Source organism: Carcharodon carcharias, chromosome 17, assembly GCF_017639515.1.
Source record: "Carcharodon carcharias isolate sCarCar2 chromosome 17, sCarCar2.pri, whole genome shotgun sequence".
Lineage (NCBI taxonomy): Eukaryota > Metazoa > Chordata > Chondrichthyes > Lamniformes > Lamnidae > Carcharodon > Carcharodon carcharias.
In genome coordinates, this window is record NC_054483.1 from 83,235,200 (window position 1) to 83,251,989 (window position 16,790).

Sequence of the window (16,790 nt, forward strand, 5' to 3'; positions counted from 1 at the left end):
AGATTACTTTGAACTGGCATTCATACTTAGCTTTTTAACTTTTGTGTGTGGAGATAACAATGTCAAGGAGTTGTAAGATGTTGGCTCATGTAAAAGGTTGCCCACTTTCCATTCAAGACATCATTGGTAGTCCTATGGAAGTTATTGAATGGAGGGCTGCTGTATCCTCAAAAGCAAAACCCCCTTGACTCTACTGGCTTTCTGCAGAACTGCTGCCTTGTTTGGTGATGTGTTTGACAAGGAAGGAAATAAAATAAGGCGCTTTTTCAAAAAAAAAAGGAAATGTAGCACACATATTTGAGACCCATTTTTAGTTGTTCCCATTTTTTTCTCTCTTCCATCTGGAGTGAAGTAGTTAAATATCCCTACGTACAGTGAAACCCACAATGTGGCCAACTTGGGAATTAGACTTTTTTTACTTGGTCATTGATCATTTACTGGTTTGAAAAAAATTGGTGTTGTTCAAAGTTCATGTGGATGTGGATCTGCAACAGAATGCAGGTAGTTCTCCTGATCTGTAATTTCCTAAACTTTACAGACACTTGGCCGTACTAAGTGAAACATCTAAAACTTAAGAAGTAGGAGCATTCAGTCAAGTGTGCCTGATGTAGATAGCAAGTATCTTAGTTCTGACTTTTATATAACAAAATATTTTGGCAAAGAAACAAGATTATAGTATTGTAATAATTTTACATCCAGATTACAAGTTGGAAATCTGATGATTTGATGAAAGGAGTTTCCTAAAATTTCTTTGCACCCATAGAAAAGAAAGTCTGGTAGTTCCTGCAACAGGTGGTTGATTTACATCTTTCAGACAGTAAATTGAGACTTAATCCCATCAAGTTTCTGGAGTATTGTTGAATTGATCTGGGTATGAATATTTGATTCATATGGCTTTGTTGCTCAACTCATTTGTATTTCAGAGAAAGGCTGCTCCTACCTTTGTCAGAGGATTAGGCAAATGACTTCAGAATTAGTTTAGGTAGCTATTTGGAAAGTTGTGATTTTAATTTATTTATGCACCACTTTTTCACATATATGGCAACCTAGAAAACTAGCAAAGCTGATCCAGAGCTTCAAAAAAGTAGGACACAGCCCCGTAAAAACTAACTGCTCAATAATGACTTTGGCATTAAGTCACGGAAGTCAGATATGACCTCACATGGGCTTTGTGAGCAGTAAGTATACATATTAATATTTTACTTGCATGTTGGGCAATGATTTATGAAACCCTGATCCGGATCTTGACTATACAAACATGGGGGTACATTTTTGTGGGGGAGCAGGGGGAAGAGCGGGTGTAGTGGGGGCATGCTTTTCAGAAAGCATTGAATTTAAAAATGATTAATTCTGGTTAATTTAAGCACTTAATATCCTAATTAAAATTAATTAAATAAAATAATAGCATTTGATGAAAATCAAAGCTGGTAGTGTCCCACATCCAACCTCTCATTGTCCCAGTTTCCATAGTCCCTCTACATCCTATTGTTTTAGTGAACTGAGACACTGCATCCCATCCAATCTCCCAACCTTTTGCAGGGACACACTTTTCCACCGCTCCCAATTTACGTCTCCTAGTTCCTTCTTTCCGGACTTCCTCTCATTTGAAGCTTGCATGCTCCTTTCCTCTTTCCAACACCTGCCCTCGCCCCACCAACCTTGCTGTCACATCCTCTGCCCATCTCACCTTGCCACCCACTTTGCCCTTTTTCATCTGTTTCCTCTGTTGCAATGCATTCAACCATATATCACGTTGCCTGTACGTTAATCTAGTGTCTACTGCACCAGGAAGCACCTGCTTCTGATTTTGTCTTTGCACATGGTGGTAGTAAAGGATTGCTGTCTATATATTGAAGGTGGCAACTCCTGTTTTCATGAACTTAATGCATAAAGTATAGAAAGACAGAAATCTGGTCATTGGCGCTAAGAGCAGCACAGAAAGGAGCAGGACCTGCCTGGTGGGTTGGGAAGCAGTGGGTATCCAGTTGAATTGTTTCAGGCTTCAAAACGGTGACAATAAACCCGAAACACTTAATTTGGCTTGTTATAGTATGATCACTGTGTTTTCACTATGTAAAACCTGATCTTGAAAGTGTGTCATTAAGACTGATATTAACTGGTTACTGTACTTGGAAGGTTGATTTCACATTTTACAGTAGATCTACTCTTGCTTTGATGGAAACTGAAAGTGATATGACTTGATTAAAAGAACTCTCATCTATTACTTCAGTAGTTCCAGTCTTGTATGAAAAATGCTGCACATGGTGATAGTGTCTAAGAGCAGCATTTTATTATTTCAGATGTAACATAAGTTAAAAGTATGATTTGAATGCAAAGCTGCACTTGTAAAGATAACTCTTTTCAGTGTAGAGGAAGCAAGGAAGATTATATATTAGTAAAACTTTATTTTTGAGAGAATATTGTAATTCTTAATGTAAGATATGCTTGGGAATAAATCTATTTTCATTCATTATCACCTGCATTAAACATCCAAAATCCTAGAAATTAATGACTACCTATAGCCAATTGCTTACTCAGCAAGATACTAAAATTGTGACTTAACTCAGTGCCTCAGAATATCATCTCCTATTGTGTCATTGTGCCATTTTCATTTTTGATAAACTTCACCTTTGTCTCTCTGTGATGTCCAACTAATTGAATAATTTTACACTGTGGTTCTTTCGTCAGACGAGTTGTATTAGGAGTTGAGAGTGAGAAGTTCTTTTTGAGAACCCTGGACTGAATTGGAATCCGGTTGCTGAATTAAACGGGAAAGTGTTTCAATTCATTCAGAGCACCAAATCCCTCAAGCTATCTTTTAAAAAGAGGGCCTCTTCTGATTCGAAGCTTTAGAAGTTGTTTTTTAAAATCTTGTCCAAGCTAATCTTGTGAAGAATTGGAGGACTATGTGAGAGATAGTCTTGAACCATATCTATTATGTTATGCATATAGTGATTGGTGAATAATATGGCCATATGTTAAAATGTGGCAAGCCAGATGTGCCAGTGATGACTTTAATCATTGTGTTCAAAAGTCTGATTCCCTGTCAGTGCTGATAAACTCAGCTCGGTCAAGATGGTGGTATGAATTCTCACTTAATACCTCTATCCAGTGACTCCTACTGAAAACAATGCATTTGTGGGTTCTTGTTGAGAGAAGGATACAGCATATCTGTGATGTCTTCCATATTTAAAAACCGTGGTAGTGCTTACATTGTTTCATACAGGGAAGCCTGTTGGGTAATGTACTGGCCAGTATCAGTCTATGTGGCTGCATCTCAGCATGGATCAGTGCTTTTGGGTGAAGAAGTAAAAACTGGTGCAGAAGTAAATACTTAAACACAGTGATCTGAATTCATTTAAATTTCATAATCCTATAATCAAATAATGAGCTGCAGTTAAAAGATCGTCATAATAATCGGAGAGGCAGTAGCATAGTAGTATTCTCACTGGACTGGTAATCCAGAGACCCAGGGTAATGCTCTGGGGAGCCATGTTAAAATCTCACCACGGCAGATGGTGGAATTTGAATTCCATAATAAACTGAATTAAAGTCTAATGATGACCATGAAACCATTGTCAATTATTGTAAAAACTCATCGGGTTCACTAATGTCCTTTAGAGAAGGAAATCTGCCATGTGACTCCAGTCCCACATTATTCACAGCAATGTGGTTGACTCTTGAATGCCTAGCGAACCACTCAGTTGTATAAAACAGATAAAAGGAATGAAACTGGATGGACCACCTGGCAAGGACCTAGGACCTAGGCACTGGAAATGACAATGGCAAACTCAGCCCTGTCGACCCTGCAAAGTCCTCCTTACTAACACTTGGTGCCAAAATTGGGAGAGCTGTTTCACATACTGGTCAAACAACAACCTGACATAGTCATACTAACGGAATCATACCATACAGATCATGTTCCGGACACCACCATCACCATCACTGGCTATGTCCTGTCCCAGCGGCGGCACCATGGTATACGGTTGGGAGGGAATTGCCCTGTGAGTCCTCAACATCAACTCTGGACCTCGTGAAGTCTTATAGCATCTGGTCAAACGTGGGCAAGGAAACTTCCTGCTAATGACCATGTACCGCTCCCTTTCAGCTGATGGACCAGTGCTCCTCCATGTTGAACACCATTTGGAGGAAGCATTGAGGGTGGCAAGGGTGCGGAATGTACTCTGGGTGGGGGATTTCAATGTCCATCACCAAGAGTGGCTCGTTAGCACCATTAAAGACAGTTGGCAGAGTTCTAAAGGACATAGCTGTTAGACTGGGTCTGTAGTAGGTGATGAGGGAACCAACGAGAAGTAAAAACATGCTTGACCTCATCCTTACCAACCTGCCTGCTGCAGATGCATCTGTCCATGACAATATTAGTGGGAGTGACCACCGCACATGCCTTGTGATGATGAAGTCCCACCTTCACTTTTGAGGATCCCCTCCATTGTGTTGTGTGGCACTACCACCATGCTAAATGGGAAGATTTCAAGCAGATCTAGCAACTTAAGACTGGGCAAGACTGAGGATCTGTGGACCATCAGCAGCAACAGAATTGTACTCAATCACAATCTGTAACCCTTATGGATAGAGGGTCAGTGATAGGCGGAGATTGCCAAAAGAAGTCATAGACAAAAGGACAAAGAGGTGTTGACGGTGGTGATATCAGCTAAGAAATGTGCTAATAGGTAGAAAGCAGGACGAACAAGGTACAGATAGCCCTAGTGAGGGTGGGATGGGGGGAAGGGATTAAAAATAGGCTAAAAGGTAGAGATAAAACAATGGATGAAAATATATTTAAAAATAATGGAAATAGGTGGGAAAAGAAAAATCTATATAAATTATTGGAAAAAAAGGGGATCGGAAAGGGTGTGGGAATAGAGGGGAGAGTTCATGATCTAAAGTTGTTGAACTCAATATTCAGTCCGGAAGGCTGTAAAGTGCCTAGTTGGAAGATGAGGTGCTGTTCCTCCAGTTTGCGTTGAACTTCACTGGAACATTGCACCACCGTCAACACCTCTTTGTCCTTCTGTCTATCACTTCTTTTGGCAATCTCCACCTATCACTGACCCTCTATCCAGCTCTACTTGTCCCACTCAGGGGTTAAACCAGCTTATATTTCACCTCTCTTCTATTTTTCCTTAGTTCTGTTGAAGAGTCATACGGACTCGAAACGTTAACTGTGTTCCTCTCCACAGATGCTGTCAGACCTGCTGAGTTTTTCCAGGTATTTTTATTTTTGTTGTGTTGTAAAAAGAAAATGTTTGGCTAAGACAAACGTAGGTCCATTATAGCAGAGTCAGGAGAATTTATAATGACGAATAGAGAAATGGCAGAGAAAATAAATGATTATTTGTGTCTGTCCGCACTGGGGAAGATACAAGAAATCTCCCAAAATTAGAGATCCAAGGGACCAAGATGAAAGAGGAGTTGAAGGAAATTAGTATTAGCAAGAAAGTTGTATTGGAGAGTTTAATGGGATTGAAGGTTGCTAAGTCGCTGGGACCTGATATTCTCATCCCAGAGTTGAAAGAGATAGTTATGGAGATAGTGAATGCATTGATGATCACCTTCCGAAATTCTATTGACTCCGGAATGGTTCCTGTTAGATTGGAAGATAGCAAATGTCACCCCATTATTTAAGAAGGGAGGAAGAGAGAAAACGTCGAACTACAGACATGTTAGCCTCACATCAGTAATAGGGAAAATGCTAGGCTCTATTCTAAAGGATGCAAAAATTGGACACTTAGATAATAACCTGATTGATCACAGTCAGCATGGATTTATGAATGGGAAATCATGTTTGATGAACCTGTTGGAGTCTTTTGACGATGTTATTGACAGAATTGATAAACGGGACGTAATGTACTTGGATTTTCAGAAGGCTTTTGATAAAGTCCCCCACAGGAGGTTGGCTAGCTAAATTAAAGCATATGGGATAGGAGGTAATATGGCATGGATTGGTTAACAGGCAAAAAGCAGAGTAGAAATAGAGGGGTTATTCTTGCGTTGGTGACCTGTGATGACTGTGGTACTGCAGCATTTGGGCCCCAGCTGTGCACAATATATAATCAATGATTTGGATGTGGGGCGCAAATGTAATATTTACAAGTTTGGGAATGACACAAAGCTAGGTGGGAATATGTGGTGAGAGGAAGATGCAAAGCAGGATTTGGACAGACTTAGTGAGTGGACAAGAACATGGCAGATAGAATACAATGTGGGAAAAACATGAGGTTATCCACTTTGGTAAGAGGAACAGATGTGCAGAGTATTTCTTAAAATGGAGAGAGAGGTATTGGAAAGTGTATATGTACAAAGGGACATGGATGTCCTCATTAGTAAGTCACGCACGCTAATATGTAGGTACAGCAAGCAATTAGGAAGGCTAATGGTATGCTAGCCTTTATCGCAAGAGGATTTGAGTACGGGAGTAACAATGTCATGCTTCAATTGTATAGAACCTTTGTTAGCCCTCACCTCGAGTAGTGTGTGCAGTTTTGGTCCCCTTACCTTAGGATATTATTGCCGTAGAGAGAATGCAACAATGGTTCACCAGACTTGTTCTCGGGGTAGCAGGACTGTCCTATGAAGACAGATCGGGGAAACTGGGCCAGTATTCCCTAGAGTTTCGAAGAATGAGAGGTGATCTCATTGAAACCTACTGAACATTTAAAGGGATAGACAGAACAGATGCAGGTAAGATGTTTCCCCTAGAGTCTAGAACCAGGGATACAATTTCAAAATAAAGGGGAAGCCACTTTGGACTGAGGTGAAGAGAAATTGTTTTACCCAGAGGGTTGTGAATCTTTGGAATCCTGTACCCTGTGGGCTGTGGAAGCTCAGTCATAGAGTATGGTTAATGCAGAGATTAACAGATTTCAAAATAACAGTGACATAAAGGGATATGGGGTTAGTGTGGAGAAAAAGGTATTAAGTGGACGTCAGCCATGATTGTATTGAATGACGGGCCAGGCTTGATTTTAGTCACTAATTGCCCAGATGTAATACTTTCACCCTCCTGGATCAGGAAGTCCCACCTCAGAGCAACCAGAGACCAGCAGCTCTCCAGCACTTTGGGAAAGAGGTGTGTTATGTTGGATTAGGATTTGGGCTTATCAAGCCTGCTGCCAAGCTGGCAGGCCGTGACATGGGGGATGGGAGGTTGGGGGGTTTGAGAGGCCATGGTGGGAGGGCAACCTGGTATGTTAGGGGCTGCCCTCTGATGGGCTCAGGGAGCCTTTTAAAGAGGGACACCCCTGCCTGCCTCTGGCTCGTGCACGGAAACTTGTCAGGTTGGCCACTTGTTGTGGTCTTCTCCCCCTGTTGGTTAAATACCACTGGCAGCAGGATGAGTCCCTTAAGTGGGCATTAATTTCCCACTTAAGGGCTTCAATTGGCCCACTGGCGCTGGGCTGCCTGATTCCACCATTGCTAATGGTGTAATCGCAATGAGGGCAGTGGCAGGCAGACAGGCTGCCTGCTGGATTTAACAAGCTTCCTCTTTCAAACCTGTCGGCAGGGGAGTGGTAAATCAAACCCGTTGTTATTTATTGTTTGTGCCATTTCAAGGTGAACTTTTCACCCCTCCAAAATCAAAATTTTGACTGCATTATGGAAAATCTGCAAAATTAAAGAAAAAGCCTGTAGAAAGAGGCATGGCACTCAAACATGAAAAGCAATCAAGTGTTTATTGTAAATTAACTCATCAGTTCTCAGTTTTTAGGCCATCCATTCCAAATGACCAGTAGCAAACAATTCCACTTGAATAACTGGGAAAAAAGTGACTGCTATCCCTGCCCACAACAAGCACACTTTGAAACCAGTGCTATCCTCTGAAGGACTGATTCAATATATACACTGGAAGCACAGACCTGCTTGTTTGCCATCTGCTCACTTACACCAGTCTAAAAGAACACATTTGTGTTTACATCAGGACTAAGCAGTGGGAATTGGGGCGGCACTACTATTAACTATCCAAAAAACAACTTTTATTGACGCAGGAAACATTAGCATAGTGGTTATGTTACTGGTGTAATTATTTGCTAGTGTGAGTTCAAATGCTGTTAATTAAGTAAAATCTGACTGAACAGCTAACATTGGCAATGGTGACCATGAAGGTACAGCTAAAAAAGAACAAACTTGTAACAACCCATCTGGTTCACTAATGTTCTTTAGGAAGGAAATCTGCCTTTCTTACCCAGTCTGGCCTACATGTGACACCAGATCCAAGGAAATATAGTTCACTTTTACCTGCTCTCTCAAATGGCCTAGCAAGCCACTCAGTTGCATCAAACTGCTATAAAAAAAAACAATACGATCAAAAGCACACTGACCTAGGTGCCGGATGCAACAAAGGCAAACTTAGTCCAGTCAACTCTGCAAAGTCCTCATCAAAAACATCTGGGACTTGAGCCAAAATTGGGAGAACTTTCCAAAAGACTAGAGCAGCAACAACTTGAACACTCATACCTATCAGCCAATGACCCAGACTCTTCCATCATCGTCCCTGAGTTGCCATCATCTTCACCCAGTGGTGCCAATCCATCTTGATCTCCCTACTTCTGAGGTCCCCTCCAGCACAGAACTCAGTCTTTTGCCAATGTGATTCACACCACATGATATCAAGAAATGGCTGAGTGCTCTGGAGAACAGCAACCTGGCACTGCAGTCCTGAAGAGTTGTGCTCCAGAACTAGCTACGCCTCTAGTAAAGCTGTTCCGGCACAGCTACAACACCATCTATCTGACAAAGTGCAAGACTGTCCAGGTATGTTCTGTCCACAAAGTGCAGGAGAAATTGAACCAGCCAATTGCTGTTCCACCCATAAAATTGCAGATAGACGGTGGCGCAAGGGTGTCCTAACCTTGCCTGCAAACCTATTGGAGGGAGACAGTAAAATCCTGACCCCTGATTAACTAAAGGTCCAATTCAGTCTTAAATATACTCAGTGATGGAGCATATACGATCCTCTGGGATAGAGAATTCCTAGGATTCATAATCCTTTAAAAGAATTTTTCCTCCTCTTGGTCCTAAATGATTTAGAGCCTTGCTGAAACAGGTGAATGTAATTATATAACTCTTCCTCCCCGTTCAAAACAGCGGCAATGATGAATTTCTATGACTCCTGTACTTTTATTTTGTCTGCTTTGTTTTGTCTATTCTGTTAATGCTATCCATTTTGACATAAGCTAAATTCAGATCTACTGCATAATGACTTGATTACTATATTTTCATATTATTAGCTGTATTTAAAGCTATTTTTCTTTTTAGGTTGGTATAGAGGATATACACATCGGCGCAAAGCCAAAAAGGTGAGCAATTATTATGGAGTTTACAAAGCTGATTCTTTGGGCATAGTGAGAATTATCAAATGAATGTGTTATAACAAAGGAATTGAGAGACATAAAAAGACCAGGATCCATCTGGTCACATGTTCCTGCCAAGCATGCTACACATACCATATGCCATGTCTCACATTACTCATACTGTTTTCCAAAATGCTGTTTTTTGAACAAAATCTTTCAAATTTGCAATTGAATGAGTACTGTCTGCTTCCACCATCCCCCCCAAGGAGCCTTTTCCATAGTTTTACCACTTGCTCGTTGCAATGTTCCTAGTTTAGCTTTGATGGCTGTTTTACTGGTCAAGACTACTCTTTTAGAAAACAATGTATGATATTGTGGAAGGCAATCCATTAAAATTCCAGAATTGTATGTCTGAATAGAAGTTGATGTAATCACCATAAGCCATTGACCCTAATTATAAATGGACTGAACCGCAGAATGAGAGAGGTGATTTTAACTATTGGGCTGGCTGTCAAATTCCTCCGATCGGTGGCTGGGTTGGTTTGGTTTGAGGGCTGAATCTGGGTCATCTGTGTGTGAACTGCGTGCCCCAACAGGTGTTCTGTTGCAAGTTACTGGTGCAGTATTGGGCTGTCTAAAGGGGCCATCAACGGTGCTATCAAGCAGCACTTGCTTAGCAATAACCTGCTTACTGATATAAAGGCAAACTGTTGATGCTGGAAATCTGAAGCAAAAACAAAAAATGCTGGAAAAACTCAGCAGGTCTGACAGCATCTGTGGAGAGAGAGAGACAGAGATAACGTTTCGAGTCCATATGACTCTTATTCAGATCTGCTCACTGATGCCTACTTTGGGTTCCACCAGGGTCACTTAGCTCTTGACCTCATTACAGCCTTGGTTCAAACATGGACAAAAGACCTGAACTCCAGTGGTGAGGTGAGAGTGACTGCCCTCGACATCAAGGCAGCATTTCACCGAGTGTGGCATCAAGGAGCTTTAGAAAAACTGGAATCAGTGAAAATCAAGGGGAAAACTCTCCACTGGTTGGAGCCATACCTAGCATAAAGGAAAATGGTTGTGGTTGTTGAAGGTCCGTCATCTCAGTTGCAGGATATCACTGCAGGAGTTCCTCAGGGCATTATCCTAGGTCCAACCACCTTCAGTTGCTTCATCAATGACCTTCCTTTCACTATATGGTCAGAAGTGGGGATGTTCGTACCATTCGCGATTCCTCAGATAATGAAGCAGTCCATGTCCAAATGCAGCAAGACCTGGACAATATCCAGGCTTGGGCTGACAAGTAGCAAGTAACATTCACACCACACAAATTCACGCAATGACTATCTCCAACAAGAGAGAATCCAACCATCGCCCCTTGATGTTCAATGACATTACCATCACTGTATCCCCCACTATCAACATCCTGGGGGTGTTACCATTGACCAGAAAATGAACTGGACTAGGTTAGAGGCTAGGAATCGTGCGACGAGTAACTCACCGTCTGATTCCCCAAACCCTGTCCACCATCTGCAAGTCACATGTCAGGAGTGTGATGGAATACTCCCCACTTGCCTGGATGAGTGCAGCTCCCACAACAAGAAGCTTGACACCGTCTAGGACAAAGGCCGCTTGATTGGCACCACATCCACAAACATTCACTCTCTCCATCACCGACGCACAGTAGCGGCAGTGTGTACCATCTACAAGATGCACTGCAGGAATTCACCAAGGCTCCTTAGACAGCACTTTCCAAACCCATGGCCACTACCACCTAGAAGGACAAGGGCAGCAGATAGGTGGGACGCCACTACCTGGAAGTTTCCTTCCAAGTAACTCACCATCCTGACTTGGAAATATATTGCCGTTCCTTCACTGGCACTGGGCCAAAACCCTGGAACTCCCTTCCTAACGGCACTGTGGGTGTATCTACACCACATGGTCTGCAGCGGTTCAAGAAGGCAGCTCTTTACCATCTTCTCAAGGGCAACAAGGGATGGGCAATAAATGCTGGCCCAGCCAGCAAAGCCCACATCCTGTGAATTAAATAAAAGTCTGAAGGTAGCTTCAGCTGGCAGAAAGGCAGGTCCTTGGGGGAGCAGCGGGTAGGGTGACCCTCAATATTTCGAAGCCTGTTATTATTCCTGACAACAGGAAACTTTTTGAGGTTTCTTTTCGACCACCTGGTTTTACTGAGTAGAGCATCTATAATGAAGACATCACAAAATAGGCATTTTAAATTGTACTGGGGTCCTATATAGTTTGGCTTGTTGCACTTGTGTTGTCTTCTAGCTGGATGAGGTTTCTCTTACTCTGACTGACTTGGACATAGCCTATGTTAAATTTTTCTTAAAACAAAGTATTTGCATCCAAGACCTCATGGTAAGTGTAGAAGCAAAATACTGCGGATGCTGGAAATCTGAAACAAAAACAGAAAATGCTGGAAAAATTCAGCAGATCTAACAGCATCTGTGGAGGAAAAAAACAGAATTAAAGTTTCGAGTCCTTATGACTTCTTCAGAACTGAAGAAGAGTCATAAGGACTCAATGTCAACTTTGTTTTTTTTCCTCCACAGATGCTCATGGTAAGTGTTATTATTCTTTGACACAGGGTGTTCTGTGTTTTGCTCCCTTGGAGTCCCTTCATCATCTGACCCTGATGTCATGCTTACATCATCATTAATATCATTGGCTGATTAACATAATGTTTAACCCTTTACATCTCCCCAAATTATAATCTCTAAACTGTTAAATTGTTTTATTAAACTATTTATATTCTCACCATCTGTTAATCTCATGTACTGTTTACAATTTCTATTCAACTCCCTCCGCCCCTCCAAGTCACTTTCACCAAAGGTGTCAATTCTCTACAGTATTCTCTGCTTTCTTGGTGGACATGTAGGACATATCTGTTCCCTTACCTTCGCCTTGGAAGGACACATTGGTGGAGTAGGATAGCAGCTTTTCATGACAGCTGGCTCCTGGGCTGCGACTCGTATGATGACCTGAATGCAAAGGCAGTGAAAACTAATCAAGGAAAAACTGACTGAAGAGTGAGCCCTGCAGGACTCAAATGATCACAACCCCTTGAAAAGAAAGACCAAGAACTGAAAGTCTCTCTCTTATCTTCTTCTGTGTTGCACATTTGAATCCTGAATGAATTTGGTAGACGAAAAGAAGAACGAAGAACATCCTGAAGATACTGCTGGATACGAGGAAAGGAGGACTTCCCTACTACACTTAAGGTAGGGATTTCACTTTCTGTAGGTAGTGGTATCGTTTCCACACTTGCTTCAGTGTGAGGCTACTCCGCTGCAGACAATGAAATCTTGGAGTCAGCTGGAGAAAGTAGGATTGCGCTGTCATCAACAATGGAATAAAGCTCAGGAACACGATCTGTAGGAAGCTCCTGCATAGTAGTCTGGTTGAAAGTTCAATATGCGTGTTGGGGATTGTTACTGCAAGGTCTCAGTAATAATAGGAAAGACAGCTAGTGTCAGGTACTTGTTCAGAAAGTTACTCTATAACCAACACTTTTGTCTCATGCTGTGGCAATTTCCTTAGATGCGGTATAGCATTTATACACTCCTGTACCGCAATATGTTCAGTTACTTTTGTTGCACTATTTCTAACGTGTGAATACTGCTCTGTGACTTTGGAGTGCTGTGTGACTGCTAGTGGCTGGGCTTTTAGTTCAGCATTCTCTTTTTTAGGTAGTTGGACTTCTCCAACTATTGCTTAATTTCAATACCTTCAAGCTCCATTTTAAGTTTCACAAAGGTGCTCTTCAGCTGTTAAAGCTCTGACATTTGGGCCTCTGATTCTTTACTGAAAGAAAGCTTTGAGTGCTTCCATGTCTTGCTGATGAGATTCAAGTGAGAGCTCCAGCTTACATTTGTACAAATTAATAAGCTCTGAACTTTCACTATTGGTTTGACCGAATTGGAGTTAAGGACCTCATTCTCCCTGGGTAGCTTTTTGCTGGTTGCTTGCTGATGGATATCATCGGTGGGCTCAGTGGAATAAGTAGATAAGTTCATTTCTTTATTACCACCTTCAACAAAAGGATGATTTTCCTCAACAGAGACTTCACGATGATTGGCAGTGGAGTCAAAGAGTAAGGTCTAGGAATTCTTCTTCAGTTTTTCCACATCATCTGCCTCTGTGGTGGCTTCATTCTCTTGACCTGTGCCCCGAAAGAGCAAGCCAAAGTCTAGATGCTCATCTAGTGGATGGTTACATTCATTGTTGATGTATCCTGTTTCTACCTCTTCTAGCCTGTCTCCAAAGAGAAGTGAAGATCTGCAATCTCATCCTGTGGTAAAATGGATGGTGTTTTTTCAGTAAAGATTGGCTCACTGCGTAATGAGTCGTCTTCAATTTCTGATGCAGTTCAGAGCTTTCCTAGTCCTCGAAACAACTTTGGAAATTTGTCCCTGAATGTTGCTCCATTCGTCACCTATTATTGGCTATTTGTAGAAGACCAAGTCCTGCACACACTGCCCTGCTGAGCAGAGTTGCTGAACAGAGTAAATTGCTGGTTCTGTAATATATAGTTTCATTAATTTCTTTATCATTTATGTCTTTAGGGTTTTTGTGATCTGACCCTTCATTTTAAGGTCTTTGCCTATTGGCCCCTGTAGCTTTATTTTAGATGGCTGGATTTCTACTTCATTAAGCCAGTCCTGAAGCCTGTCCAATTTGTCTGGTAAGACTGTGACCCCAGTCCCAGTGTCCAGTTTAAATTGCGTTTTGTATCTTTGAACTTCCAGCTGTACATACCAGAACTGCTTATTGGGATCTTTGATTTCTCCTAGGGAATTATCAAGGAGAAATGTTGTATTTCCAATTTCTAGGACTTTAAAATGGTTGGAAACTTATTTCAGCTTTCTTTCTTGAAATTGTGCTTCAGACTTGCCAAATTGTTTAAAATGTTCAGTCTTGCCACAGAGAAAGCATTTGGCACCCCTTGTGGTGATTCTTTGTGGTGATGCTGCTTTTTTGGTGCCACATCTGGAACATTTTTAAATAGCTGGAATAGTTCTTCCAACCCCTTCAGTGGTTTCGGTGGGCGTTTCGGTGAGCGGGTCTCCTGACTTTGGGTCTACATACTGGATCGATACCTCCTGAGCCTTGACGTCTCTCTGAAGTACATCCCAATTCTGCTTTCGCAGCTCCACCTGCTTTGCAATCTGTTTGTCCTTCCCTGACCTAAAATCCCTCTTGGTTTGCAAGAAGTCCAGTAGCGCCTCATTGAGCACACTGACTGCAGTGAGGTCGCGGATTAAGTCTCATTTTAAAGCTCTGTAGCCACAACTACTGGCCAGCCTATACGAGTCACTAATCAATGAATCAATGGGTTCACCCGGCCTCTGGCTACTTTGGTTGAATCCTACCCAGTCAATGAACAGATTCTTCTTAGGACTGAAATAGTTATCAAAGGCCTTCAAAACCTCTTCGTAGGACGCTTGGGTCTCCTTGACTCCTTGTCTCGCTCGGACATCATTTGGCCCCAGTTGGGTTTGAATGAGTACTGGCCTGGTGCTTTTGTAGCTTCTCCTGTAAGTCCAAAGCTGTTCAGTATCTTTCAACCTGGCATCTCCAGAGCTGGGGATCCTTGATGTGTTGGAAGGGCTGTAGAATGGGTATTTGTTGTTCAGTGGCTGTCAACATTGTGACTGGTTTGCTCACTGTCCCTTGCCAAGGTATGTCTTATTTTTGTTGTTGTTCCTTGCAAAGTCAAGCTATCCGTAGGACTTCACCTATGTGTTACCAACCTATGGCCTCAGTTTTCTTAAACTGTAGCCCTCCAGCACTGCCACCATGGCTTGGCATGTTGCCCTATGCTTGTGTCATCTTCTAGGTGGATGAAGTTTCTCTTACTGAGTGACTTGGACATAGTGCAGATGAATAAACTATTTACATCCAAGACCTTATGATAAGTATGCACAGTATTATGTCTTGGTCATTTGACCCTGATGTCATGCTTACATCATTAACTCATTGACTAATTAACATAACCATTAATACATTACACTATAACATCACAAGATCTGAATTTGCATACAGTAATTAGGCTCCCACCTGATTCAGAAGGGCCATTGGGTTGCTCAGCCCAGAAGATAGAATTAAGATTGTGGAAGAACAGAAATAGACTAATCTGTATCCAATGAGTGGATGAAGTTAAAATTGTCCTTATGTCCTTCAAAATAATGGCAAAAATTCAGAATTTTTGTAAGAAACACTGATTTACCTTAGTTAATTACTGTAAATGAGTGAACTTGTGATGAATGAAATGTAAAAATTTCTGTTGAGTGTTCTGACAACATTTTAAAGTTAAATATGAACTAGAATTTGTAACAGCTATGAACTGCTACAGCTGTGTAAGGCCATAGTAGACCACACCAGTAGTATAGTGAGCAATTCTGGTTATCATATCTTAGAAAGGATGCATTGACCTTGGAGGGAGTACAGTGTAGATTTATCAAAGTGATGGCTGGACTCCAAGGGTTAAATTACAAAGAGAAATTGTACAGGCTGTATTCACTGGATTTTGAAAAGTTATGAGGTGATTTGATTGAAGTTTTCAGGATATTAAGAGAAATAGATGGAGTAAATGGATGGAAACTGTTTCTGCTGGTTGGGGAGTCTAGGGGGTGTTGTCTAAAAATTAGGCCTAGACCTTTTAGAACTGAAATTTAGGAAACACTTTTACACAATTGGTAAGAAATAACAATTGATGACATAATTTTAAATCTGAAATTAATACATTTAGTTAGCCATAGACATTCCACTTTGTGTATCATTAGTTAAATTTTGAACTTAATAATTTTGATCCATTCTCTCAGCAAATACTACTAAGTAATTAGCCTGTCTCCCTTGATTCCACTTCTTCTAAGTTAAACAACATGATTCAACCTTTTTGTTTATATACAGTCCTCTGAACAGCATCTTCACTTTCTCAGCAGTAAAACCTGACTCAAATTTAACCAGAATATAAAACATTATTCAGGTGCCATGCCAAACTTTGAAACACAAGCTATGTGTACAAGAGCTGCTCATTACACGGTATGGTGCAGTATTGCTCAGGCTTTTTACTCTCTCATATGTAATTACACAAAATGTAAGAAATATCTCTAGTTATCTATAATGTATAACTTGGCTTTGCATGAAATATGGAAAACAAGAAAATTGTGTGGCTGGCATACAATTCCATTATTTTGATAACTTCAACCACAATTTTTTAAAAATCTTAGGCATACTCATTATGTTAAAAGAAAGAACACACTACACAATTACATGAGTAGAAAGATTTACGTAAACTAAAGAATCCAATGACAAAACTACTTTCCTGTATATTACTTAGAACAGAAATGTCCAAGTCATATGTGCTTTTTAAAAAAAAATGGTGCTCAACAACATGGAATTTCAACAAACCTGGTTTCAGAATACTTTTTCAATTTCAAGTTGGGATACATGATT

At 41.1% G+C, this 16,790-nt stretch overlaps 1 protein-coding gene across 1 annotated transcript in view; it reads left to right on the plus strand.

Moving 5' to 3' along the window:
* Positions 1 to 16,790, plus strand: part of dock1 (dedicator of cytokinesis 1) — a 693,250-nt gene that overhangs the window by 50,940 nt on the left and 625,520 nt on the right. Inside the window, exon 3 of the mRNA XM_041210280.1 lies at positions 9,277 to 9,317. Within this exon, the coding sequence (XP_041066214.1) occupies positions 9,277 to 9,317 (41 nt within the window). The remainder of the gene's footprint in view (positions 1 to 9,276; positions 9,318 to 16,790) is intronic.